At 47.1% G+C, this 23,268-nt stretch overlaps 11 protein-coding genes across 11 annotated transcripts; 3 read left to right on the top strand and 8 right to left on the bottom strand.

The window, feature by feature from the left end:
* Positions 1-455: 455 nt before the first annotated feature.
* Positions 456-1,117, bottom strand: E1B28_010815 (uncharacterized protein; the record flags this gene model as incomplete). The annotated part of the gene is made up of 3 exons (XM_043155794.1): positions 456-905; positions 959-1,027; positions 1,079-1,117. 3 exons carry the CDS (start codon positions 1,115-1,117, stop codon positions 456-458), a joined length of 558 nt encoding a protein of 185 aa, XP_043005576.1.
* Positions 1,118-1,895: 778 nt separating this feature from the next.
* Positions 1,896-2,416, bottom strand: E1B28_010816 (uncharacterized protein; the record flags this gene model as incomplete). Its single annotated transcript, XM_043155795.1, has 3 exons — positions 1,896-2,122; positions 2,190-2,204; positions 2,299-2,416. 3 exons carry the CDS (start codon positions 2,414-2,416, stop codon positions 1,896-1,898), a joined length of 360 nt encoding a protein of 119 aa, XP_043005577.1.
* A 66-nt stretch (positions 2,417-2,482) lies between these two features.
* E1B28_010817 (uncharacterized protein) lies at positions 2,483-3,547 on the top strand (the record flags this gene model as incomplete). Its single annotated transcript, XM_043155796.1, has 1 exon — positions 2,483-3,547. One exon carries the CDS (start codon positions 2,483-2,485, stop codon positions 3,545-3,547), a length of 1,065 nt encoding a protein of 354 aa, XP_043005578.1.
* Positions 3,548-5,838: 2,291 nt separating this feature from the next.
* On the top strand, positions 5,839-6,153 carry E1B28_010818 (uncharacterized protein; the record flags this gene model as incomplete). Its single annotated transcript, XM_043155797.1, has 1 exon — positions 5,839-6,153. The coding sequence occupies one exon, from the start codon at positions 5,839-5,841 to the stop codon at positions 6,151-6,153; it is 315 nt and encodes a 104-aa protein (XP_043005579.1).
* A 1,071-nt stretch (positions 6,154-7,224) lies between these two features.
* E1B28_010819 (uncharacterized protein) lies at positions 7,225-7,601 on the top strand (the record flags this gene model as incomplete). Its single annotated transcript, XM_043155798.1, has 4 exons — positions 7,225-7,231; positions 7,280-7,390; positions 7,448-7,486; positions 7,546-7,601. The coding sequence occupies 4 exons, from the start codon at positions 7,225-7,227 to the stop codon at positions 7,599-7,601; spliced, it is 213 nt and encodes a 70-aa protein (XP_043005580.1).
* Positions 7,602-8,326: 725 nt separating this feature from the next.
* On the bottom strand, positions 8,327-9,051 carry E1B28_010820 (uncharacterized protein; the record flags this gene model as incomplete). The annotated part of the gene is made up of 1 exon (XM_043155799.1): positions 8,327-9,051. The coding sequence occupies one exon, from the start codon at positions 9,049-9,051 to the stop codon at positions 8,515-8,517; it is 537 nt and encodes a 178-aa protein (XP_043005581.1). The 3' UTR covers positions 8,327-8,514.
* Positions 9,052-9,462: 411 nt separating this feature from the next.
* E1B28_010821 (uncharacterized protein) lies at positions 9,463-10,763 on the bottom strand. Its single transcript, XM_043155800.1, has 5 exons — positions 10,528-10,763; positions 10,321-10,476; positions 10,016-10,260; positions 9,855-9,959; positions 9,463-9,796 (listed from the first exon to the last, which is right to left on the bottom strand). Exons 1-5 carry the CDS (start codon positions 10,679-10,681, stop codon positions 9,611-9,613), a joined length of 846 nt encoding a protein of 281 aa, XP_043005582.1. The 5' UTR covers positions 10,682-10,763; the 3' UTR covers positions 9,463-9,610.
* Positions 10,764-11,037: 274 nt separating this feature from the next.
* Positions 11,038-12,657, bottom strand: E1B28_010822 (uncharacterized protein; the record flags this gene model as incomplete). The annotated part of the gene is made up of 13 exons (XM_043155801.1): positions 11,038-11,212; positions 11,269-11,294; positions 11,348-11,388; positions 11,445-11,471; positions 11,537-11,584; positions 11,642-11,680; positions 11,735-11,833; positions 11,893-12,024; positions 12,090-12,122; positions 12,188-12,247; positions 12,308-12,460; positions 12,523-12,532; positions 12,583-12,657. 13 exons carry the CDS (start codon positions 12,655-12,657, stop codon positions 11,038-11,040), a joined length of 918 nt encoding a protein of 305 aa, XP_043005583.1.
* A 1,283-nt stretch (positions 12,658-13,940) lies between these two features.
* E1B28_010823 (uncharacterized protein) lies at positions 13,941-14,309 on the bottom strand (the record flags this gene model as incomplete). The annotated part of the gene is made up of 1 exon (XM_043155802.1): positions 13,941-14,309. The coding sequence occupies one exon, from the start codon at positions 14,307-14,309 to the stop codon at positions 13,941-13,943; it is 369 nt and encodes a 122-aa protein (XP_043005584.1).
* Positions 14,310-17,589: 3,280 nt separating this feature from the next.
* E1B28_010824 (uncharacterized protein) lies at positions 17,590-20,644 on the bottom strand. Its single transcript, XM_043155803.1, has 16 exons — positions 20,521-20,644; positions 20,404-20,460; positions 19,947-20,331; positions 19,331-19,882; positions 19,164-19,275; positions 19,098-19,107; positions 18,887-19,039; positions 18,768-18,827; positions 18,677-18,709; positions 18,495-18,626; positions 18,340-18,438; positions 18,242-18,280; positions 18,135-18,182; positions 18,042-18,068; positions 17,945-17,985; positions 17,590-17,874 (listed from the first exon to the last, which is right to left on the bottom strand). Exons 5-16 carry the CDS (start codon positions 19,242-19,244, stop codon positions 17,755-17,757), a joined length of 843 nt encoding a protein of 280 aa, XP_043005585.1. The 5' UTR covers positions 19,245-19,275; positions 19,331-19,882; positions 19,947-20,331; positions 20,404-20,460; positions 20,521-20,644; the 3' UTR covers positions 17,590-17,754.
* Positions 20,645-21,490: 846 nt separating this feature from the next.
* Positions 21,491-23,169, bottom strand: E1B28_010825 (uncharacterized protein; the record flags this gene model as incomplete). Its single annotated transcript, XM_043155804.1, has 12 exons — positions 23,079-23,169; positions 22,803-23,021; positions 22,683-22,742; positions 22,590-22,622; positions 22,405-22,536; positions 22,255-22,347; positions 22,159-22,197; positions 22,045-22,095; positions 21,961-21,987; positions 21,856-21,896; positions 21,753-21,778; positions 21,491-21,683 (listed from the first exon to the last, which is right to left on the bottom strand). Exons 2-12 carry the CDS (start codon positions 22,885-22,887, stop codon positions 21,491-21,493), a joined length of 780 nt encoding a protein of 259 aa, XP_043005586.1. The 5' UTR covers positions 22,888-23,021; positions 23,079-23,169.
* Between the last annotated feature and the right edge of the window lie 99 nt (positions 23,170-23,268).

Consider the following 23,268-nt stretch of genomic DNA (forward strand, 5'->3'; position numbering starts at 1 on the left):
TTCTATAACAGCCACCGTAGATGGAGTCCTCACTGCTATTAGGAAAATCCGTTACGATCCTGGCCATCCAGATACTCGAAAAAAATCGTGGAAGAGGGTTCGTCGACGGTAGAACCTGATATAGATAGCCTAGTCCGTAACCTCACCAAATGAATCGCTCCGACCCAAGCATACGGCAGTTTCTGTTCGTGCCCGTCTCGGTACTGAGATCTTCGCGTAGAGTTCATTGATACAGCTGGTAAGGCGAGAAAAAGCCACCGCAAGGACCACCCGTTTCCGGGATTCCTTAGTCGGACTGGTCGGATTGAAAGCCGGTCATAGAAGTGTCAAAACCACAACGCCAGTGGCAACAACACAGGATTCGAATATTGTCTTGGGCCATGGCTTGGGAGTGCTTCAATTTTGGGAGGCAACGCCGAGTATAGTATACAGCGGGATCCAGAGACATGTTCAGGTTACAGGTCTAGTTTTTCCCGGTATTTCAGGATCAAGCTCAAAGAATCGGAAGCCCCATGGCGAGCATACTGATGAAAGTTCGCAATTTCCCATTGTTTACTGTCCTCACTATCTTTGCAACCTCTCCCCTCATTCCATCCGGTTTCCAGCGCGTCAAGTTGGCCACACCATTCCAGCAGAAATTCATCCATCTGTTTCACGGCCGGGTCACTTTGGTAGTCAGAGAAGCGTCGCAGGTGTCGTAGCATCGCTTTGAATCCATGGTGTTTCGTCCACCACTTCCGCCACTCTTCTGTTCTTGCATCTTTGTATTGAGAGTCGGCGAACAGGATCACCCATGTTGTTACCCAGAAGAAGGACTCGAGGTCGTCCGTGGGGTAATTCCGATCGACGAAGCCTGGATATCGCAGACAAAGCCGGAGATTGTCGGACATGAATTCATCAGTACCCTGTTTAGAGGTCGACAACTTGCACGAGTTGAGGATCTTGGAATAAGACGTACATGTATAAACGGATAGTCATGCTCCTGACCCCAAAAAGTCCTCCCTCTGTTGGCCGAAGGCGTTGCAGGCTTAGAAATATTCGTTAGAAACTGCCGAGGACTGAATGACAGAGATCTCACGGGTGCCCAGTTGAGGTCGATACCGGTTTGCAAGATCATGATAGTATAGGGGGGAAGGCAAGTAGGTTAATTCGTTCGAAATTGCCAGTGAGTTCGGGATGAAGAAGAAAGGGGCCGTGATTTCACGTGGTGAAACGTGATCATTAGCCGCTCTCAATTTCTTCTTTTAACCCCGTTTGTGGAGCCAACCCCCACCATCTTGAGCGTGCATCCCTAACTTAAATTACGATTCACATCACATAGATTCGAGCGTGTAGTACATTCCCTTCTGGCCAGTCCAGTCGCGCAATCCTGCACTTCCGTCAAGTAGCCTGGCAGAGTTCGACTACACACCAAGTCAATTCACACAAAATCCACAAGGAGATTGGACTTCTGATTTCTACCATCCCGAACACCGGACAGGACCTACTCGAGATGTTCAGGCTGGGGTGTAGCGGATTAGACCTGTACTTAATACTTACTAAAGTAATATTGAATCCGTTGCAAACCCGTTGAGACGTTATTGGGAGTGTTGAACCAGCGGCGCCGTTTCTGACGCCACTCCTTGACTTGGTCTGGTTTTGCAAGAAAATCTAGTCATTCAACTGCTGATAACTGAGGTTCGCCACCATGATTAATGAGATGTACCAATATTTCGAAGCCCCAGAAACTCACCCAGCAGATGTCTATCGACTCCTTGGCCTCCTTCGCTCTTCCCCCGTCGCGTCTACTTTATTATCTATTGTTTCAACCCCAAGTGGATGAAACGACTTTAAGGGTTGCTGTTAGACCCTCGTGAACAGAAGACGTAGGTCCCTCCGAGTTCGCTTCAACTTTCTCAACGGTGGAAGTCTGGGCCATCAAGTGGGCAATAATTCGTGTGTGAACGCTGCTTGTTTCGGCCTCTTCGATCTGTCGAAAGGGAAGATGTGAGATGTAGGAGCGTGTATTCATGGTGGTCTGTAGCAACATCATGATCGGCGAAGCGAGAAAAATCAACAAGTTCGGGAACTTCTTCAGCCGTTAGTCCCCCGCCACCGTGGTGAGTTTTAAAAAACGCAGAAGCTAATTTCAAATTCCCGGGCGGGGTGTAAGCAAGCCTTCAGTGCACTATTAGAGCGAACGCGTTTACCAAGTGTGAGCAAGGCTAAGGGTTTCAGCCCGGCCAAAGCAGGTGTGAATATAGGGTCGATGTTAGGACCATCAGCCCAAAATCCACTTTGAGGGGACAATAAACATACTCAGTTGGAAATTATAGGAAGCCAAAGCAGTCCCCGGAGACATATAAAGTGTGGACCATCCTTTGCGGATTCCCCCATCAATATATAGTCCACCTCTGGCAGGTCGCTTTTCAATCATCCCAGAAACTTACAAATCCAACATTCCTTTCTCTCTCAACTTCTTATCTCAAAGTCAACCGCCAGGATGCGTTACGCTGCCCCTTCCACCATCTCCAGCCGGTCCCTTTCCGCCAGCCAAAAAACCAGATCGCACGCACGGGACTCACGTCGTGAAGTCCTTGCTAGAACCCCAGACAACCAATCCAATGGGGTCCTTGCTTCTGTCGTCTCCAGCCGCCGTCTGCGTGCTCAGGCAACTAGCGCGAACTTGTTGACGGTGGTAGCTCCCATTGTCGCCAGCTCGAATACTCCACCCAAGCATACCGACACCACTCACTTGATGAACGACTCACTTCCATTCGGGCAAGTTTCGTTCTGTGAGTGGTACGAGACATTGACGCTTGAAAAGCGCAGGGCGCTCATGATGGCCATGATCGAGGTGTGCAAGGAGCGCGGAGCAGCCTCTGCTCCGAACGGCAGAGGCAAGACGTCCAGTCCCGACTCTGCGTCCGTCGATCCCAACGACATCGCATTCCAATGGCGTGTCGAAGGAGATGGAGAGGACTTGGTCTTGCAGTTCTCCAAATGGTATGTCGCTCTCGACGAGGTCGAGCAGGACACAGCGCTAGCCTACTCTGGCCTTGCAGACGGCGAGAAGATTGCGGATCTCCCAACCGAGGAAGAGGTGAAGAACGTGAACAAGCGGAACGGACCGGTCGCCGAACCGCTCGCGAAAGTGCCCAGCTTTGTCGAAGGAAGCTCTAACAGATCCACACCTCGAGACGCAGCCAACGACCCGACAAGCATCGCAGCGAAGGGAAAGACGAGGCGTCTCACGCGCGAAGCTTCATCTGAGGTTTTCGCTTGGGCACAATCCTTCGCTCAACGCGAACGACTCGTCGTCCCAAATGTTCCAGTTACGCAGCCCGTCCACGCTCTAGCAGTCGTTTCAAAGAAGAAGGCAATCATGGTCCCGCAGTCAGACTATCCCATGGTAGACTTCCCGTTGCCTAAACCTCCCAAGCGAGGATATCGAGCGAAGCTCACTCGGAACGGTACTCTTATTCTGGACAACCGGGGTAAGCCCAAATTCGAGAAAATCCCCGCAGACGTTCTCTATCCACAAAAAGAGAGAGCTCAACCGAACTGAACTGGTTTGCTTGAGTTCTGCACGCCTTTCGATGGGTTTTCCTGGAGCTTTCCTTCCCCTTCAATGTAATTTTCTTCCGCTTTGCGTTTTCACCTACCTGTCATGATGAGTCTTATTTAACGATGATGGGAAATTCATACTCACAGGCTGGATCCTTCATACATTCCTTTGAATATTCTCCTGCATTCGAAACACTGCGTTCTTTTATCCCTTTCTCCTCTTTAATGGTGTCCAAAGTCCAAATCTGTAACACGTAATAATCATAAATATCTTTGTGATTCATCCCTTCATTAAGATAATACACACCAAACCTCCCCAGTGCCTCGAAGAGTAAGTGAGGACTGAAATTTGTATCGGAAGCGGGTTACAGAGTAGCAGTCTCGGTAGAATCCGGAGGAAAGATTGGAATTGGGCAAAAAGAAACTCCGATTTGTTTCTGGGACGACAAGTCTTCCATTTTAGTCGTAATTCCTCAGAAAAATGAACCCACAATGTACACAACGACCTTTTGGTGGTGACCACAACCAGCTAGTAGATCTGGCATGGCAAGCCTGGCAGTTGAAGAGAAGATCGGTGAAGGAGTCCGAAAAATGAAGTTCGGCGTCGTCGGGCTCTCTTTCCCGCCTGACGAACCCAAGACGAACCGCAATCTACCTCACCGCTGCAGTCGTGATGAATAGGGAAATCGAGGACTGGTCGCTGCCGCGGCTTTACACTCAACCACCATCATGCCACCTCGCCTGTCCCACCCTGTACACACAGTCCATTACGCTGCGGGCTCCAACTCTTGCCCTCTTTTTCTTAAGCTTCTGCTCCAGTTCCCCACTATATCCCACAATTCAAGAAGGAACGCACTCATCCTCAGTATTCGGATCCCACGTTGTATATTTTTCCAAGAAATCTGATCATGGAACGGCTTACGTTGACCCATCGCCGGTGAGTATTTATCAACTTTCCTCTGTCCAGATATCTTCAGCTGATGGTTAACTTGTAGACAGAGGTACATCAAATCCGAAACTGCATTTGCCAGTGACTGAATTGAAGATACATAACCGTCGTGTATCAGTCCTCAGGCCTAAGCCGTTGAAATCGCGCATTCTGTTTCGTTAATGCTAGGACTTTTTATAGTTTTCACATCGGTTATCAGTGAGTTTTCTTTTTCTGTCCTGGGAACTAGTGCTTACTTTTCCTTTGCGTGTGCTATTATTGTTTCAGATACTTTTTTAACAGCTTTCCTTGGACTCCATTCAACTCCGGGAATCTAGCCAGTTGAACGAAAATACGCTTACTCCCCTTCTCTCCCGTCCACGACGTTATTTTCCGCTGAAGCCCCAACGTGTTCATCCACCTGTATCTACGAGACGCCATTTCCCACTGTGTCGTTGATGGTCACGACTGCTCTGAGTCCACTGACGATTATTCCTCAGTTGACGTGACGTTGACAGTATGACATCTTCGAAACAAGTCAAAAATGACCCAAATGTGGTGATTTATTTCATATTTATTTACAGAGGCTGAAAATAAATCGATAAACCCTTTTGAAGCACAATTAATTTACCATTAAATGATTAATATCGCTTAATTACTTTTAAATAATTAATAATTAATCGTCAACAAGGGTTTTTCTCTGCCACCGTTAATAGAGAAAAGGCAGCAGCAAAACTCATCTTGTTGTATATACAAGTCAATGTTTTCTGGATTATCTATGGAACTGTATTGATGCTTCACAAAGAGGGAAGTTGCAGGTAATCAATACATTACGGCACGAATTGTACCAGTACGGTTCGCACAGCCACCCTCAAGTCACATGTGGAAATCAGCATGAATCATACAGCCACCCTCAAGTCTATTCCTTGTGTTTTGGGTACTTCACGTGGCATTAGGGTGTAAGAATTTACTCAATAATATGTCTGGGTTCTAACCCTACCACTATCTGCACAGAGACTTATCATGGTAGCCTTATGATTCCAATTTTTTAACCTTTCCCACGCAGGTATTACGGCATGAATTATACCAGTACAGTTCGCACAGCCACTATTGTAACTTGAACAACCACCACCATGTACGACAAATTGACGACGAATCAGGGTAAACTTCTTCAATATCTTCTTTCCTTTCTCCAGATATGCAGCTGTTTACCAGGTTCAATTTTAAAGACAGAACAGTCAGTTATTACCCTCGTGATCTTGCTCGTAAGTACTTAGCAATGCTATGTCCATTATTGGCTACTACCTACCCTCGTGATCAGGCTTATCCTTGACTTACGTCTGTACCCTCGCACAGCGCCTTTAATGTGCTCTTTTCCCCGTGCTCTGAGAGCTCGAGATGACATCATCGTCATCATTCATCGCAAAGTTGTGGTTCTGCAGGCAAAGAGCTTTCGTGCATTGGGCTCGCGGCTCCCCGCGTTGATTCCGTACTCAAATCTGGTGAAGCCTCATTATCTATCTCACGGTTCCAACATCTTCAATACAGCCTCGGGCGATCTTGGTACTCTTCTACCATCTCAAGCTGTCAATCAGAGATGGCTACCGTTTATGGAAGGCGTTCCATTGTGTTGGCAGCCGCTCCCTGCCTGCCAGGACTCCAACTTCGCAGATTCGTGAGATGATATCTGGGGCCATCTGCTGGTGCTGGTGATTCATGTCCAAGACCTTGATAGAGAGTTGGTACTGTTCGTACCGGTAGCCGGAGTGACAGGAGACCCCACCAACATTACCTGTTGGACCGAGTACAGCTAGTGTTTACCACTCAACGTTCTCCGTTACCCACACACTCTTATTCAAGCCCCGCCGATGTCCAGGGCCAGCTGCAACTGATTGAATGTCAGAATTGCCATTTACTCGGGTCTACTGGGTGCTCAAATTACCAGATTGATCGTGCCGTCGTCATTGGGACTCTAACATCAGATCGTCAACGGAACCTTACCGAAGTAAGGTGTCGTTGCCTGTAATTCCTTCATGGGGTTGGCACTGCATACAAGGTGGCATTCGAAGAGCGCATTTCCGCGCTTAATCGCCTGCAGATAGTCAAAGTGGGTTCTCTTAAACAATGTTGTAAATGGCGAGACTTAACTTTTAGTATGCGGATAGTACGTGTCTACACGTCGAAATATCACCAATACCATGCCGCCTGATTTTTGGAGGTCGCAGTCGTCAGCGCTGTGACTGTCATCCATGTGATCCGATGTCGAGGTTGAGCATATCTGGATGAAGAAATGGACATTCCTGACCGCTGTATACATCATACAACGTTATCCCATTTTTCGACACCACTGCCATGATCCTTTTTCATGTCCATTGCTGCATTTACGTTCTGAGTCTGTCTCAACATCTAGGGCTCCGCATTTTACCCTGCATTTTAGAACAGATTACGGCCATCGTGCATGCCTATTGAACTATCACCTTGTCTTATGTATGTCCTACGTTACGCTACGTTGGCCAATCTTGATCAGATTGTTTATATAGGGGCTTCTCGTGTCGGTATCGTTCTGTCCCATGCAAGCCGTTTTACCATTTTGATTCTGTCGCCCTCGGTTTATCATTTGGCAGTCATTATAACACGTTCGTGTTTGGGCGGTCTGGAACACGAGGATTAGGGTGGCCGTAGGGTTCAGTATATTCTTTCTTGCCTATTGGGTGCCTTGTTATGTTTTCTCGGCGGAAATCCCGGCCGCCATGGGATGTATGTTTTCGCTTCCACCATCGCATAGATATTAAAGTGCTCTACTAGTCGGACCTGGTTCATTCCCCAATTATCCTGGATGCTTCCCCGTGGGTGAAGGATCATTCCTGCATACATTTTGGGTGTTGATTTGGGCGTTGTGGTTGGTGTATGACACTGGTGAGTCATTTGTCCGTTTCGCCTGAAAGTTAGGGTACTGATGCGTTGTTTTTCTAGGCACGTTCCTGATGTCTCTCATTACTGGAGTCAAAGCATGTACGCTAGACCTTCACGGCAGTAGTCCAAGTCGCTTAGTGGTTTTTCGTTCACTCTAGATCGTAGGGGTAAACATTGGAGCTCATCCAAACTATATCCCAAGACGGTAGGATGACTGATTTAATCCTCCTTGTCCATGCCCGAACTAACATAATCTCGACGCTGGGCATTATCGATATCTATTACGTGTTCTTGTTCTGTGAGGCGTCCCACTTTTAGCTTTTCGTTTTTTCTCTGCTCCCCGGTGATCTCACGCTTCCAGTACGCCGTCGATAGCCCCTGGTGGTATACCAACCGATTATGAAGCTGAAAACGGACTTTTACGCCCTTAGATCGACTTCAGCACTCTGTCGACCTTGTACGTTAGAACATCTCCCTCGTCTTCAGCTGGATCTCTAACCGATATGTAAACAGAGTCCAGCGTGTCATACATTCCCTTCTTACCCGCCACATCGTCCTCCATATTTGTCAAGTAGCGTGGAACCATTCGGCTACATACCAATCGATATCGGAGATTCGATTCACACACGAAGCTCAGTCTTCCTCAGGCTTGCGTTCCGAACAGAGTACTACAGGGCATCTCGAAGGTGTGAACACGGCTCGTTGCGCACTCTTAGAACATTATTTTCCCTTTATTCTTTGTTCCGCCACCTTCCGGTACTGACTTGTAGATTTATTATGAACCGTTCGAGATCCTGGTGATCTTTCGAAGAGAGGGTGGTTGGAGGATGGGTAGTATATACTATATATATTTGTTTCAATGTGGCTGTACCATTAGAATTCACATTGTCAATAACATTCAATCTAGTGCCGCTGTCGCCGCATCGTCGTGCGGACTCTGGATAAACTGGCACTTGCCACGTCATGCATCCTGCATCCTGCACATGCCTCGACGCTCCATTTCCCTCCATCTCAAACGACCCAGCACGCGTTCCTATCCTCTATTGTACAAGTAAATGCCAGTGTGCAAAGTTCTCGGTGTTAGGAAAGCCTTTCTCCGGAAATCCAGTGGTCGACCTCGAATGCTTTCAAATGTCCGTTTCGTCCAGGCTGGGGGGGGGGCCGGAGCGATCTTTATGTTGACGACGGCAACGATCCTCGCAGTCGTCAGATCTAGAAGAACGACTCTGCCACACGGCAAGGGGTTGCTGGGCGGCATTATTGTCCCCGCCAAACACAGACTCGAGCTTTTGCTTAAGGAGGTAGTCCTTGTACTGCGCCGTGTTCCTAACAGAGGGATCGAATTCTCCGCTACTGAGAATGCCGTCATAATCAACTTTGACATCGTTCGGCCAGGCATCATTAACAGATGAGTTGGTGTTAGGAGCCCATATGTGCAGTGGAAGGGACATTAGGGACACCGTCTCGGAGACAGGCCTACAACTTGCAAGTTGATAGTGAGCACCGTATGATTGTACTTTAGTGATGATGTGGGTGTCGTAGCGTTGGAAGAAACTGGCATATTTCTTGACGTTGTCCTCATCCTCTCCATTGAAAGGTTTAGGCAATGTCTTGAAAGCTGTTAGGAGAGCGTCCTCGTTGAGTGAATCAGCGTAGTTCCTCATCCATGCAAGGTATTTAGCTTGTCCGAAGGTGTAGTAAGCATACTGTATATGATCCTTGCGATGACGTTTCCGTGGCGCGCCCTACAGAAGGGTCTCCTGTAATGGACATGAACCGTGCAGCGAGCCTTGAATCGTTCTGGAATGCGAGGGTTGCTTCATTACCACTCGAATAATGGACAAAGCCATCTATAACGTGCTCATCCGTCTGAACACCGATAGATTTGGGGACTTCGTATACCTTTCCGTCTGAGTTCAGAGGGTGATCGAGTAATATGAACGAGATCCAAATGTTGCATACCCGGGACGATGGTTCTTGCGTGGGATTAATCTTGATGATACGACGTGCCGTCACTGAGACAGCGACCTCTTCGTGTTGTCATTTTGTTAATATTATATTCACTTGAAAGTTGACGCTGTATCTGGCCATACTCCCAGATATAAGTTTGCTACATGAGAAAAGAGTCCATTTGGAGTGACACCATTACAAAATTATTAAGAATACCATACTGTACACATGGTTTCAACACACAGTCCATTATTGTCCAAGTACAGGAAGAGCCTAACTTCGTCCCACAGCCAACCGAACCTTGCGGAGCTTTTCATCCTTTGTTGAATTCAAAAAGTAATCTGAATAGTAGCCGTTCAGATATCCATTTAGCATATCAGGCTTGTCTTTGAGACTTTGGATCGCAGCAAGGCTGTTGAGGGGGGGGAGGGTGACGGTGACATTCCTATCGTCCTGATTCTGAGAAAGAGATATCAGTGTGAGCACAAGGCCATGAAGATGATGTTGAACCACTAACCTTCCAACGTATAAGAGGTATGGTTACTTCTTTCCCCCACGGCTTAGTTCCATCGGGGAACAACACCTCTGTAAGTGCATCCGGGGGGTTTGCAACGTTGCATCTCTACATGAAAAGGTAAGTTGCACAGACAACCATAAGGCCATTCAACACTGACTTACCTTTTGCGACATGATCACCATGGGAGTGAGGGATGAGGAAAGTTGCGTGATCTTTACATTCAGGTTCTCGATGTCGTTCCTCACGCCATTGAGTTGACCCTCGATGTCGTTCCTCATGCCATTGAGTTGACCCTCGATGCCATTCACCCGATTCACAATTGCAGTCCTCATGTTCACAACGTCATCCCTCACGCCATTCACCTGGTTTTGAACAGCGTTTTGCACCGCAACGTTGAACCACGGAGCTTGAACAGAGAAGATAAGCGAAAAGAATAATTCTGTCAACTTTGTATAGCTATACTTACGCGGTTGTTGGCCTTGAGGCCATGGCAGGGCCTGAATGTGCTGCTGGAGGCGTTCCTCCAAATGGTCGTGCATGATGACAACCGTTTCGTATATCTTGGCGTCCGCGACACCTGCCAGGTCAACATGACCTGGTTCTGCCGGGTTGTTCTCGTTTACTACAATGATAGTCAGTATCAGAGTCGAAAGATAGAGCCGTTGAGACACACGATAATGTTCGGCTGCGTTGATCGCAAATTGAACAGCTGCTCTCTTGTCCGCGTCACGAATCTTGTTGTTGGGATCGAGGGCAATTGCAGGAGGAAGCAGTAGATTGCCCAGAATTCCGGTGGTAGAGAGTACAGGAGCAGGGGTATGAGCCATTGTGGAGGTGGGGAGCGTCTCGGAGTTGCTGCCAGTCCTGTTATTGTTTGCTCAGGCGTGGGGTGGTGTGTGCTTGTTTGGTAGTAACCCTCGATAAGGTCACGTGTCAACGTTCGACTGTGAACGCCCAGTTTGTATGATAAACTCAGAGTATTCATGAATCATTATACTGGTACTTTTACATTCTTTTTTCAATGATCTTTCTCTCCACATACTGGTTTCTTATTTTAAGATACAAGCACAACTAGGAATTCTGCTCGGAATTTGATTTATGATGGTTCTTTCAATTACATTGGGGTTCTCGGGTATGTATGCTAACTTGAACTCGCCGTGACCGTCGCTGACGTCGAGTGGAGTTAATCTGTAGTATTTGACCACTGTTGTCCGGCAGAGAAAGACGACAGCTCCTCATGTTCACCTTGCGCGAACTGAAGCTGCGATATCGACTGAATAGCAGAACTTTGCGAGTCAATTTGACGAATGTGAAGGAGAGCACGACTCGTGAGAAGGGAATGTAAGACGCGCTCGAACCTTCAAATAATTCAGGTCGGAGGATGTACCACGAGCATAGACTCATTTATACGTACGAGGATAAAAGAACGACCATGTCGTCCTACAAATGTAAAGTAAATCAGTCCTCATAATTCCATCGGCCGCACTGCTTACCGGAAGCCTGAGGATGACAATCACGTTGATCATCGAGCATACTAGAGGGGATTGAGAAGTCAATAAACATCGAGCGGCTCGGAAACGGACAGCTTACAGAATATGAACGCGTAGTACATAACCCCTGATTTTTAGGTCAATTGAAATCCACCGTAAGCGAAAGAAAGGGAGATTCAAGTGGCGACCCACCGTCTTGGTATATAGTTTTGACGAGCTCAGATCTTCCTCCCTTCCGATCTAGAGGAAGAGAACGTTAAAGCAATTTGATCTATCCCCGAAAACAGCTATATTCACATGCTTCAATTCCAGGAACGAGAATCATCACTAAGGTACCTAGAAATAGCGCATTAACATCTGGATCAACGGGCAAATTTCTGAATAACTCACCAGTGTCATAAACCATCCACAAAACCCAACAGACCCAAAGAATATGATTTCCGCCAGAAATGAAGCATCCACGGAAATTAGGGAACGGGAGGGGTGCAACTGGTAGAGTTGAATTAATTAAAAAGTCCGTGCGATGGTGGAGAAAGAAGAAACCCCACACTCGATGGCGCTCAAGAACTTCTCCAGCAGAACAGAGCAAGGTACCCAGCAGGCGAGGAAGAATACAATGAGCCCCAGGGCCACCGGGGCGCTCCTCCCCCAAACTGCCCAGACTCGAATTGTTAGAATGGCTGCAGGGGAATCAGTATTGAGTTTGAAACGACGGCAAATTCCAAAAGAGCGCGTGACAGCTCACTTTCAGACAGCATGACACCAATAAAGAAAGACCCTACAGAAACCATTGACGCATCAGATCCGTTGACTCTGACCAACGTATGGTAATGTAGAACGTACATGCGTCGATACTGTAGTTCAAGGTACAATAGTGAGTGCTCAGATTTTCTCCAAAGTTGTCTAGGTATAGAAGATTATGATCAAGATGGATCCAGAACATAGATAAACTGACGAACTTACGGTGAAGGGTCAACACCACGGCGTCGAAAAGAGGTAGGTAGCGCTGGAGGATGTATAATCCGGTGACGATTGACCACTCCCTCATCCAAATGTATTCAATCTCGGCGGGGAGGTTGATAATCACGTCGTAGATGAGAAGGGTACTGTTGAGGACTGTCACAGTGCAAATATAAGATTCAGTATGTGGCAGAGGTCATATTCCGACTAGGACGAACCATCGATGTACTGGAAGCGAAGTCAGGTCTGCCGTTTACAAACTGCGAAGTCAAGCTCACCGAGATTATCTGCAGATGTTCAAGTGTCCCAACTATTTTCTTAAATGTCGCTTTCGATTCAGTGGCGTCAGCCATATCAGTGGATCCAGAGATAAAAGGGGAGGGAGAGGGGGGAAAGAGTGCGGTGAATCGTGCAGTTCTGGAGATGATTATTAGCCATGGACATGATACTTAAGGACCAGGATAAAAAGAATACTCACCTCTACTATATCAATAGTCTCGGATTCAATAATATCATCCCAGAACTTGTCATTCCCATGTCGCCGTGAAATGATGATTTAAGGCTTGTAAAACATCCAAAACGCGATAGATGGGCGAGAATACCATTACTCGAAGTTAGAAGAACTTGTGACGTTGAGGCCCATCGGATATCGATCTTAAGGTTTTGAGGGCGCACTCACATAAAAGAACGGCTGAAAGAGAGGGAGGAGTCGTTACGGGTTAAACAACCGTTAACTTATGCGGTACCCAACAGGTGATGCATTGATGCATCGAGTTTTTGTTCCTAACACCTACTCCAGTGTCCACTTTGATACCGACTCAAGGCTCATGACCAGGATGAAGCTAAACGCAAATAGACTTTCAGATGAGAATGTGATTGCGAAGCCCACTCACACAAATATCATGGATAGTTACCAGCTTGCGATGACCAGATCCGAGTGGTCAAGGAGTTTGCCCAAAGCAGCTGAAATTTAGTGTGAAACTTTTCATCGTGTCAATCGGGAGAGGAGGAGGCGAATCCGAAGAAATTGCACTCGTAGCGCGAAGAGGGGTTGAGAACGGAATTCGGGTATCAGGAGCCTGCACACCCACCGGCCCGGAAACTCGGAGAATCTCATGATCTGTCCATAACTTCCCGTACCCACTTCCAGGCACTTCGACGTTGGGGTAAACGCCACTGATTCATGTGTTCGAAATCGTACTGATAGTTGTGGTAGTCTCGGTAACTCGTGGCTCCTCCATGTGAGTCATTGAAACGTATGATGTGATTTGTGTCTTGCCACAGTGTAGTGGCGTGGCGTCGGCGTGTAATAAGTTGTTGAGAATATGTACGTCTCGACCACAATAAGGATGAGGGAAAAGGATCTTTTCTGGTCGTTGTAACCCGTAGCAAATCAGCTGGTCTTGAAGCTTGAGCTGCTAACGCCGCGATGCATGCAACTGAGGCTCAAAACGTGAATTGTCCGAACGATATTAGCTTGTCGAAGGCTGGACAAGACATCAGTATCGTGTCTTCTGCAATCCACGGTTTATAGATCGAGAGAACGAGCGATGGTTGAAACGTTGATACATCATACAGCGCACGTCGAAAATTGGCAGTCAAGCTTCAAGGTTCACTGTCGACACAAGTCCTATCGCTATATCCATTTCGCAAAAATCCATCTCGGCTCCTCCTCGATCCCCAAATCCTTCGCAATCTTCTTTAACACCTCCAACAATGGCGGCCCACCCGGTGCAACCACTCCCTTGTCCTTCCGCCCAACTGCAAAACACAAAAAAAACTCCGCTTTTTCAAGGCCCTCCTCGTCTTTTGCTGTCGTCTCCCAAAATTGAACCTCATATCTCGAACACACTCGTCCCAACACGCGATCAGCCCGAATTCCAAGAGTCATCGCATCTGGGTTGGGCCCGATGTGAGGTCCGTATGACTTGGGATCTTTTATGGTCTTTCTCAAGGCGACGAATACAAGATTGAGGGATGGGGAACCAATAAATGTATCGTTCATCGAATGCTAGATTGGAGATGTCTGGAGGAGGTGGGGGCGGTTCCCGTTCTACATCCATACTGCTGGAATGAAGGGTTGGGTGGTTGCATCATCTCCCTCCACCTGGGGCTGTACATTGGATCCCAGATTGTTGCATAATCGCACTACAGTCAAAGTTGAACGAACAACATACTATGTGGTCGAAGAAGGACCAACCTTGTAAATGACATGATAGAAGAACGGAGCTCGCAGCGCACCCCCCTGGATAGGTTATGTAATCAAACGAGTTGTGCGCGTGGATTGGACTGCCGATCAGCATCGATCCAACCAAGTTGAAGGCTCATCTTCAGGTTTTCTCAGAAGGATTCAATAACCAGTGGTCCAGGAGTTTGAACAATTGTTCAAGTGACCTAATTCCATAATGCAGTCTACAAGTCAGCACTAATACAACGAAGGTGCAAGGACTGGCACGAAAAATCTATGGCCTGCAGCCCCGTACTACAACTCAATTGACACCTTCGTCAGTCTTGTACTCTCTCCGGGACCGAAGGAAGAATGTTCTTCGAGTTCGTTACTTGCAAATCGAATCTGCGATACTGATGTTTGGGATGTAGCTGAACGTTGCCAGGCTACTTGACGAATATGGAGAATTGCGCGACTGGTGAGGAGGGAATGCAATACACACTCGAACCTTGAGGCGATTCAGGTGAGAAGATAACCCGATCATGATATGAATTTACTACATACGAGGATAAAAGAATAACGAAATCGCGCTAGAAGTGTAAAATATGTTCAGTTCTCGGACTGATCGGCAACGGACTGATATAGATGATAGGTCAGGGCATATCGATATCGAACACTCACTGGAAAGCTGCGGATAACCATCACATTAATTATCGAGCATACTGGAGGGGATTGGAATGTCAATAATTAAATGGCTCTCAGGGAACGGAAAGCCCACATGACATGAACAGGTAGTATATAACGCCTACATTTCGAGGTCAGCTTTGATGCACAGTACATCCAAATGGCGACCTGCCGTCTCGGTATACAGTTTGGACGAGCTCCGAGCTCCGACCCATCATCCCTGGAGTGATAGCGACATTGAGTACTTCGGACTGTTCTCGATAAACGGCCAGGCGCACATGCAGTAACGCCAGGAATGAGCATCATCACCAATGTACCTGGAAGCAACGTATCGTCATCTGGATCCTCAGGTAAAAACGGATGAATGACTGACCGGTTTCGTACACCATCCACAAAACCCAATGGACAAAAGAAATACGACTTCCAAGGAGGATGAAGCATCCGCGACTTGAACTGTTAGGGAACGGGAAGGTTGCGACTAGTGGAATATGAATTGAATTTGATGTCTGCGGGCCGCAATGGCGGAGAAAGAAGTAATCTCACAATCTACAGCGTCGAAAAATTGCGTTAAAAGGACAAAGGAAGGCACCAAACAGGCGAGGAAGAATAAAGCAAGTCCCGAGGCTACTGGGATCTTCCTCTCCCAGACCGCCCAGACACGGACGGTCAGAAGGACTACAAGAGAAGTGAATTGCGACGAATCCAAGAGCGTGACATGGTTCACTTTCGGACAGAATGATACCAACAACGAAAGACCCTGTATTCATGATCATATCAGATCCGTTGACCGTGACGAACCTAGAGTGGAACCTACCTGCAACTACCTTGTAGTTCAAAGCGCAGTAACGAGTGCTCAGATTTGTTCCAAAATGATCTAGGCATAGTCACCATCTGTTAAAACAAAGTGGCAGACTCAGGGCGTAGGTGTCGGACACACTCACGGTGAAGAACCAATCCCACACTGTCAAGAAGTGGGAGATAACGTTGCATGACATATAAAATAGTCAAGAAGGACCATTTCCTGATCCAAATATATTCGATCTCGACGGGGAGATTGATGATCACGTCGTAGATGAAAAGCGTAGCGCTGGCGACTGTAACATTTCAAGGTTCAGGTCAGGTTTCAGTAATACTGTGACTCAGGCCGACCATTGATATACTATAAACAAAGTTAGCCCGGCGATTTTGCAATGTGATTTGAGAGAACGTACTGCAACTATCCGTTTATAGTCAAGTATCGCTACTATATTGTCGAATGCTTCCTTGGCTGCGGCGGCATCAGCCATCGTTATAGAGGAAAGAGCAAGAAAATGTGAATCGAGCGCTAGGGAAAACTATCATCCATGGTACTTATAGCGAAAAATATAGCTTACCCTACATCATTGGATGTAATCAACCACCCCATAATACATGATGTGATGCTGGTATCGCGAGTCGTGACAGGTATCAATCTGCCACTGTGGAATGATTTGAGTTTAGTGTGAAAAATAGCTTTTTCTGATATGAACGCCAGCGAGCCCTGAGTGTATTTCGCGACGAGGAAATTTGCGAGGGCTGGAGAGAATGTTGGGTAACTCGAGTCGCGCCTGCCAGTGGCTGAACAGGTAAGCCTCTGGTTACTTCTCGAATCCTAGAATCGAACACGTCAACGCCGATGGTGGCACGTTAATCATTGGTATTGGCTGGCTATCACCAGATATTCCAGTCATCATGAAGCTGAGAGCGTGATGCATGCCAGTGATGGTTTTGTCGAGCACCGCGCAACTCCATCTATAAACAGTTGCCGCGCTTGAAGCACTGGAAACATGGCTAAAACGGATATGGCTGCTAACGAACCAAGTACGCCCCGGTCTGCGTAAACAATTGTAGGAGGTCGGAGGAATAGAAGGGATAGTTGGATAATGAAGTTGCCATGACCAGATCTAGCGGAAATTTTAGTTGGGTACCACCGTCGGGGAGAAGAGCAAGTTGTTCTGAATGATCGAATCGACAACTAGTTTACGCTATAAGGCGCTCGGTATACAGGGTGATTATGAACGAGGTCGGTAGGGCCGAACTGACAGTTGCGTGCTGTATCACAGAGTGCTTACAAGAGGGGTTGCCAAGGTCATGTGAGTACTTGAGGGTAGGCCTATCGTGATGCATGATAGCTTTGCTTTCCCCGCCTTTCACCACCTGTTATGGAAATCAGGAGATATTAGGACTTGACTCAAATACTGGAGAGAATTAGAATATGGACTGACGGTGATTTGAGCGGATAGAATCAGAGAAGATACAGTGAAGGGATAAAAGTTGAATGACGACTCGGAATTCGCGAGCGCTATAAGTGTAAAGTGTAAGTTATCAGCTCTCATGCCAATCATCAACGCGCTGGTATAGTATAGGTTAGGGTATATACTACTTATTAGAAGCACTTTGTATATCTTATGAGCCACGAAACGCGAGAATCAAAGAGAACCTTCTAATCAATCGTTTGAACTCTGTTCGCGAGAGACTGAAGGACCTAGATTCTCACTGCCTGTGAAACGAATCTGCGAGATTGTCTGTGGACTAGAACGTTGCGAGTATACTTGACGAATATGAAGAACCGCTCGACTGGTTAGGAGAGAATGTAATACACGCTCGAACCTGTCATGGTTGTCGAGTGTGGGTGAGCGATGTGCAGAGGGTGTGCAGATTTTTTTTTTACATACGAGGTTAAAAGAAGGAGAAGGTCGGACTGGAGGCGCAAAGCAAGTCGGTCAGTCCGACTGGTATAAGTGCCAGGGCGTATCGGCGGGGGGTCTTACCGGAAGAATGAGAACGACGACCACGTTAAGCATTGAGATTACTGATTAGTAGATCAACAAACGTCAAACAGCTCCGAGTTGAGATGAGATAACTCACAGAATATGAGCACATAGTAAATAACGCCTAGTTTAGAGGGCATTTTATATGAATGGACGTGCGAAAAGATGATGATTCCAGCGGTGATCGTACCGTCTCTGTATATAGTTTCGATGAGCTGGGACCTCCCACCCATCCGATCTAGAGAGGAAAAAAGGACATCAAGTGACTCGGACTATTATTGAAAAGGGTAGACGCACATGCAACGACTCCAGAGATGAGCATCATCACCAATGTACCTGGGAAAACCCATCGACCTCAATCTTGAGGAAAAAGCGGATGGATGCGAATGACTCACCGGTGTCATACACCATCATTAAAACCCAAAAGAAAAGAAAAACATTACTTCCGCCAGCGATAAAACATCCACGGATATCGGGAAATGGGAGAGTTGCGACTAGTAAAATTGAATTATCTCAAATCTGTGCGATAGCAGAGGAAGAAGAAACCTACATCGCACGGCAGTCACGAATTTCTCTGTAAAAACATAGGAAGGCACCCAACAGGCGAGGAAGAAGAAGGCGAGTCCGATGGCTACCGGGAGGCTCCTGTGCCAGACAGCCCAGACACGAAGAATTAGAATTACTACAAAAAAGGTGAACGGCGACAGGTTCAAAATGACAACAAAAGCTTACTTTGAGACAGCGTGACGCCGATGGCGAAAGACCCTGCATGAACCACATCAACTCGTTGACTACCTTATAATTAGTATACCGAAAGACATACATCCGGCAATCTCGTAGTTCAAGTTGCAATAACGAGTGCTCAAGTTTGCTCCAAAATGGTCTGTGTATACCCATCACATGTTAAAAGAGATCCAGGTCATAGATGTCCAACAAGCTCACGGTGAAGAACCAGTCCGACACTATCGAAAAATGGGAGATAACGTTGTAGAATGTACACAACAGTGAAGAGTGACCATTTCCTGATCCGAATATGCTCGATCTCGACCGGGAGGTTGATAATCACGTCGTAGACGAGAAGCGTAGCGCTGAGGACTATGTCATTCGTATCAGGTTTTCGGTAATACAGTATAAGGCTTCGATTCGGACCAACCATCGATGTACTAGATTGAAACATAATTAGCCTCGCCATTTCAGAATGTTATTTCAGAGAACCTACTGCGACCAGCCGTTCATTGTCAAGCATTGCCGTGACAATTTCAAACCCTGCCTTGGCTGCGGTGCCAGTGGCAACATCCATTGTTCCAGAAGGAAAAGAGAGGGAGCAAGCACTGCTAGGAAAAATCCTCGGACACGGCACTTATAGTGAAAAGGCCCTTACCTTACATCAATGGATGGAATCAACCACCTAATGATACGTGCAACCTGCCACTAGGAAATGATCGGAGCACATAGCTCTGATATAGAGTCTCTCGTTACTTCTCTTCTCCTGTACGAGCAGAATTAAGCTCCTCAACGTGATGGTGGCGCTTAAAGGAGTAATATTGGCCGCCACCACACATTCCAGATATCATATCGCCACGAGTCTGAGAACGCGATCCATGATGGTTTCGTCCAGCACAGCCACGAAAGTCCATCTATAAACGGCGGCCGAACTTGAAGCACTAACAATAGTACTACCCCGTGTTGACGCTGTTGAGCTGCAAGATTATATCTCTCGCAATCTGGATAGATGGCTAAAACGGTCATGGTTGCTAGCGAACCATCTATGCCCTGGCCTGTGTACAAAAGGTGCCTACTAGGAGGGACAATTTATAAACAAGTTGCCAGGGTCTAGCGGATCTAGCTGTGATGCGTCGGAGAGAGGAGCGAGCGGAGGGCACACTGTTCCCCCCGTGCCCGTGCCGAGGTGTCCTTCCAAGTCTTCCCAAGTGTGTCCTATCAGGACGAAACGAAAAACTCAGACAAAGGATCCGTCATACACGTACACGGTACGGCATACCGATTCCCTGCTCATATTCACACTTTCCCCCCGAAACCCACTCTTCCAAATTGAATGCAAGATATCCCCGCGTTCTCCATTCTGCCCTATGATAGCGGTCAGCTTGGATTAACAGACACAGCGTGGGTATCTGTGTGTCCAGATGCAGTGAGTACTCCTTCCGTTTTGCAATGGTTCATCCCTCCTGAATACCACAGTGAGGGCCAGTAGACATCGAGTTTGGCGAAGAAACGAAGATTGAAGACTTCGCGAGATTACGATTGTAAAAAGAGTCGACATTCACATTACTGGATACAAGCTTGATCCAAACCCTAAGACCGTGTGGTGCAACGATTTTCGAAGGCGAATAACGGTCGTCAATCAGTGATTGCAGGGAATTGGGGTGCTATTGGGTATGCAGCGAACAGTGGTCGGAAACGTTAAACTTGAGGAGCTGCGAGAAAAAAGGGTTACTCACTCGGGAACTTGAAACGCGTGGCCTCGAAGCCACTCCTTAGGCCTTATCTTCCATCACCTCGAATTTTGAATATTAGAGGGTAGTAACAAGAACGAGAGTTCTGTTTCTAGCACCCACAGGGAAAGGAATAGTTGCTGGGCACATTCTTCGCATTGGGTTTTGAAGTCAGAAGTGATTTTGAATACAAGGAAAAGGGTTAGAAAAAGCAAACCATGGTTTCTGAAAGAACTGTAACCCACGCTGTATGGCATGTGTTCGCCACTGGCAGTGGGCGACACCGGCCTACGTAGCCGGTTCCTTCCTTACTTCCACTTCCACCACTTCAAGACCTGAATGTAAGAGCTTGTGTTCGCTCATAATAAGCGATTTGTTAACGTCTCATACGTGAAATCAGCCTGGAAACATGCCCTAATCGACACTTCTCTTCAACCCTCATCAACGAGCCAAAAGAAGATCTGATAATTTCCGCTCTCGGTGGAACTGGTCGAAATCAAATGTTCGCCTTCGGGTTCAGCATCAATCTCGTTCTTCAATGAATGTCAACCCACGAGTAGTCGCAATGACGAAGCCTGGGGGATATGAGAAACGGGGATAGGTAGTGAAGCGGCTCGCGTAACGGTGTAAGTGTTCTCGTTCTTGACTTCAATTTGAGAGTCGATTCACGACCTTCCTTCACTAGGGCTGTTTGGTACAGTCGGCGTTCGATATGGAAGTCGATGAAGTGGCCACTCGAACGGAAATTTCACCAACCAAGATCCAATCATCCCCGTCGGTCCAATGTTCAAACAGAGAACTAGATACACGCGCTGCAGTTTAGGACACGTAGAGATGTAGTTGCTGAGCCTGTAGAACTGGCACAACAAGCATGGACCCCACGGTGATTGTGAAGAGGATTTGGGCGCATCCAGTTCGGTCTCTTTGTGCAGAACCTCAGCCCAGAAACCTTCCAGATTCACGAATGCGCTCGCTCCTGACAGATGCGTACAATTAATTAATGGCGACAATTATATACACGCTACGTACACTACTAGTCTAATATCTATACACAAGAACCCAAAGAATTAATGCTAATACACCCCTTGAAGCTTTATGCATCTGAAATTGATCTGTTTGACGAGCTGCAAGGATTCGAAGGAAGATCTTCGTAATCAGTTTGCGTTGTGAATATAATCGTTTGGTCGGTGGAACATTGTGGTGCTTCTTGAGAGCGTCGCAAGGCTACTTCACGAATATGGAGGATTGCCCGGCTAGCTAGAAGGGAATGTATCACGCGCTCGAATCTGTTATGACAGGGTGGCGGTGAGTTAGGGTAGGGACATGTAGAGAATCTGAAGGGAGTTTCCACGTACGAGGATAGAAGAAACATGAGATCGGGCTGGATTGGTGAAAGATAAGTTCAGCTCTCGTAATCGCACTTCAGATGGTAGAGGCCAGGGCAGATCGGTCACTTACGGGAAGAGCGATATTGACGATCACGTTTATCACTGAGGTTACTGCAAGAATCGGGAGGTTAGTGAAAACAAAAAACGATAAAACGCTGACGACAAAATGGCTCACGGAATGTGAACGCGTAATACATCACACCTAGCTTTGATGTCAGTAAATGGACGGGCGAATGGGGACATTCAAATGTGACCTTACCGTCTTGATATACAGTCTTAACGAGCTCCGATGATCTTCTACCCCTCCGATCTAAAGATACAAAAAGGGCAATAAGCGATCTGGGGCCCATATTTGAGGAAGGGCTAAACAAACATGCGGCAACTCCAGGAATGAGGATCATCACCAATATACCTTGAAAGTAATGCGTCGGCATCTGGGTACTCAGGTGAAAATGAATGGAGGACTCGCCAGTGTCATATACCATCAACAACACCCAACGCAAATATAGAATCTGGCGCCCGCCAATGATTAGGCATCCGGGAACGTTAGAATAGGTTGCGACTAATTAACGGTATTGAAGTCAATTCCGTCCAATGGCGGAGGATGATAGAAACCCACAGTTCACAGCGCCCAAGAATTTCGCTGACCAAACAAAACCAGGCACCCAACAGGCGAGGAAGAATAGGATGAGTCCCATGGCCACTGTGATACTCCTCTTCCAGACCGCCCAGACACGAAGTGTAAGAATGACTGCAAAGAGAATGTTAGCAGTGAAGGATTCAGATCTACAGTAATTTGCTTACTTTCAGACAAAAGCATGCCAATAAGAAAAGACCCTGGATGGACAAATTGGCAGATATCAGTGACCAGCAAAGTGCAGTTTATGATATACATACATCCGCTAATGCTGTAATCGAAGCTGCAGATACGAGGGCTCAAATTTGCTCCGAAGTTGTCTATGAATGAAATCACCCCTAAGATAAACTCGGAATGTCGAGATGCACCCTAACACTCACGGTGAATGATCAACCCCGCAGTGTCGAAAAATGGGAGGTAACGTTGAACGAGGTAAAGAACGGTCAAGAGTGACCATCTCCTCATCCAAATATGCTCGATCTCGCCAGGAAGATTGATGATGACCTCGTAGAGTAGGATCGTACTGCTGAGGACTGTTGAATTAATCCTTCAGGTTCCGGGCTTTCAATAATGCTCCTGTCGGACGAACCATCCATATACTAACCGTCAAGTCAGCCTCGCCGTTTGCAACTCGCAGGTTGGTTAAAAGAACTCACCGCGACTAAACGGTGATGACCAACTGCCCCAACCGTAACCATTATCTTTTTGAGTGCAGCCTTATCTGCCGAGTCAGTCATAACTCGGGGCGGTGGGGGGTGGGGGGTGAGGGGAAGGTGAAAGGGGTACTCCGAGTCCTCAACGCGAAAAGACCATCTTAGCTCCACCTCAACGTTTCAAAAAGTCGCA

Source organism: Marasmius oreades, chromosome 7 (genome assembly GCF_018924745.1).
Source record: "Marasmius oreades isolate 03SP1 chromosome 7, whole genome shotgun sequence".
NCBI classification, from domain to species: Eukaryota; Fungi; Basidiomycota; class Agaricomycetes; order Agaricales; family Marasmiaceae; genus Marasmius; species Marasmius oreades.

Excerpts from the sequence above, each read along its gene's own strand:
- E1B28_010824 (XM_043155803.1), bottom strand. The coding sequence starts at position 19,244 with ATGGATGTTGCCACTGGCACCGCAGCCAAGGCAGGGTTTGAAATTGTC. Across the intron at positions 18,183-18,241 it reads CATCTCTGGAGTCGTTGCAT|ATCGGATGGGTGGGAGGTCC; the intron begins GTGCGTCTACCC and ends TTTCCTCTCTAG. Across the intron at positions 17,875-17,944 it reads TCGTCGTTCTCATTCTTCCG|TCCGACCTTCTCCTTCTTTT; the intron begins GTAAGACCCCCC and ends TTGCGCCTCCAG.
- E1B28_010821 (XM_043155800.1), bottom strand. The coding sequence starts at position 10,681 with ATGGCTCATACCCCTGCTCCTGTACTCTCTACCACCGGAATTCTGGGC. Across the intron at positions 10,477-10,527 it reads CAACGCAGCCGAACATTATC|TAAACGAGAACAACCCGGCA; the intron begins GTGTGTCTCAAC and ends CTATCATTGTAG. Across the intron at positions 9,960-10,015 it reads TGGTGATCATGTCGCAAAAG|AGATGCAACGTTGCAAACCC; the intron begins GTAAGTCAGTGT and ends CTTTTCATGTAG.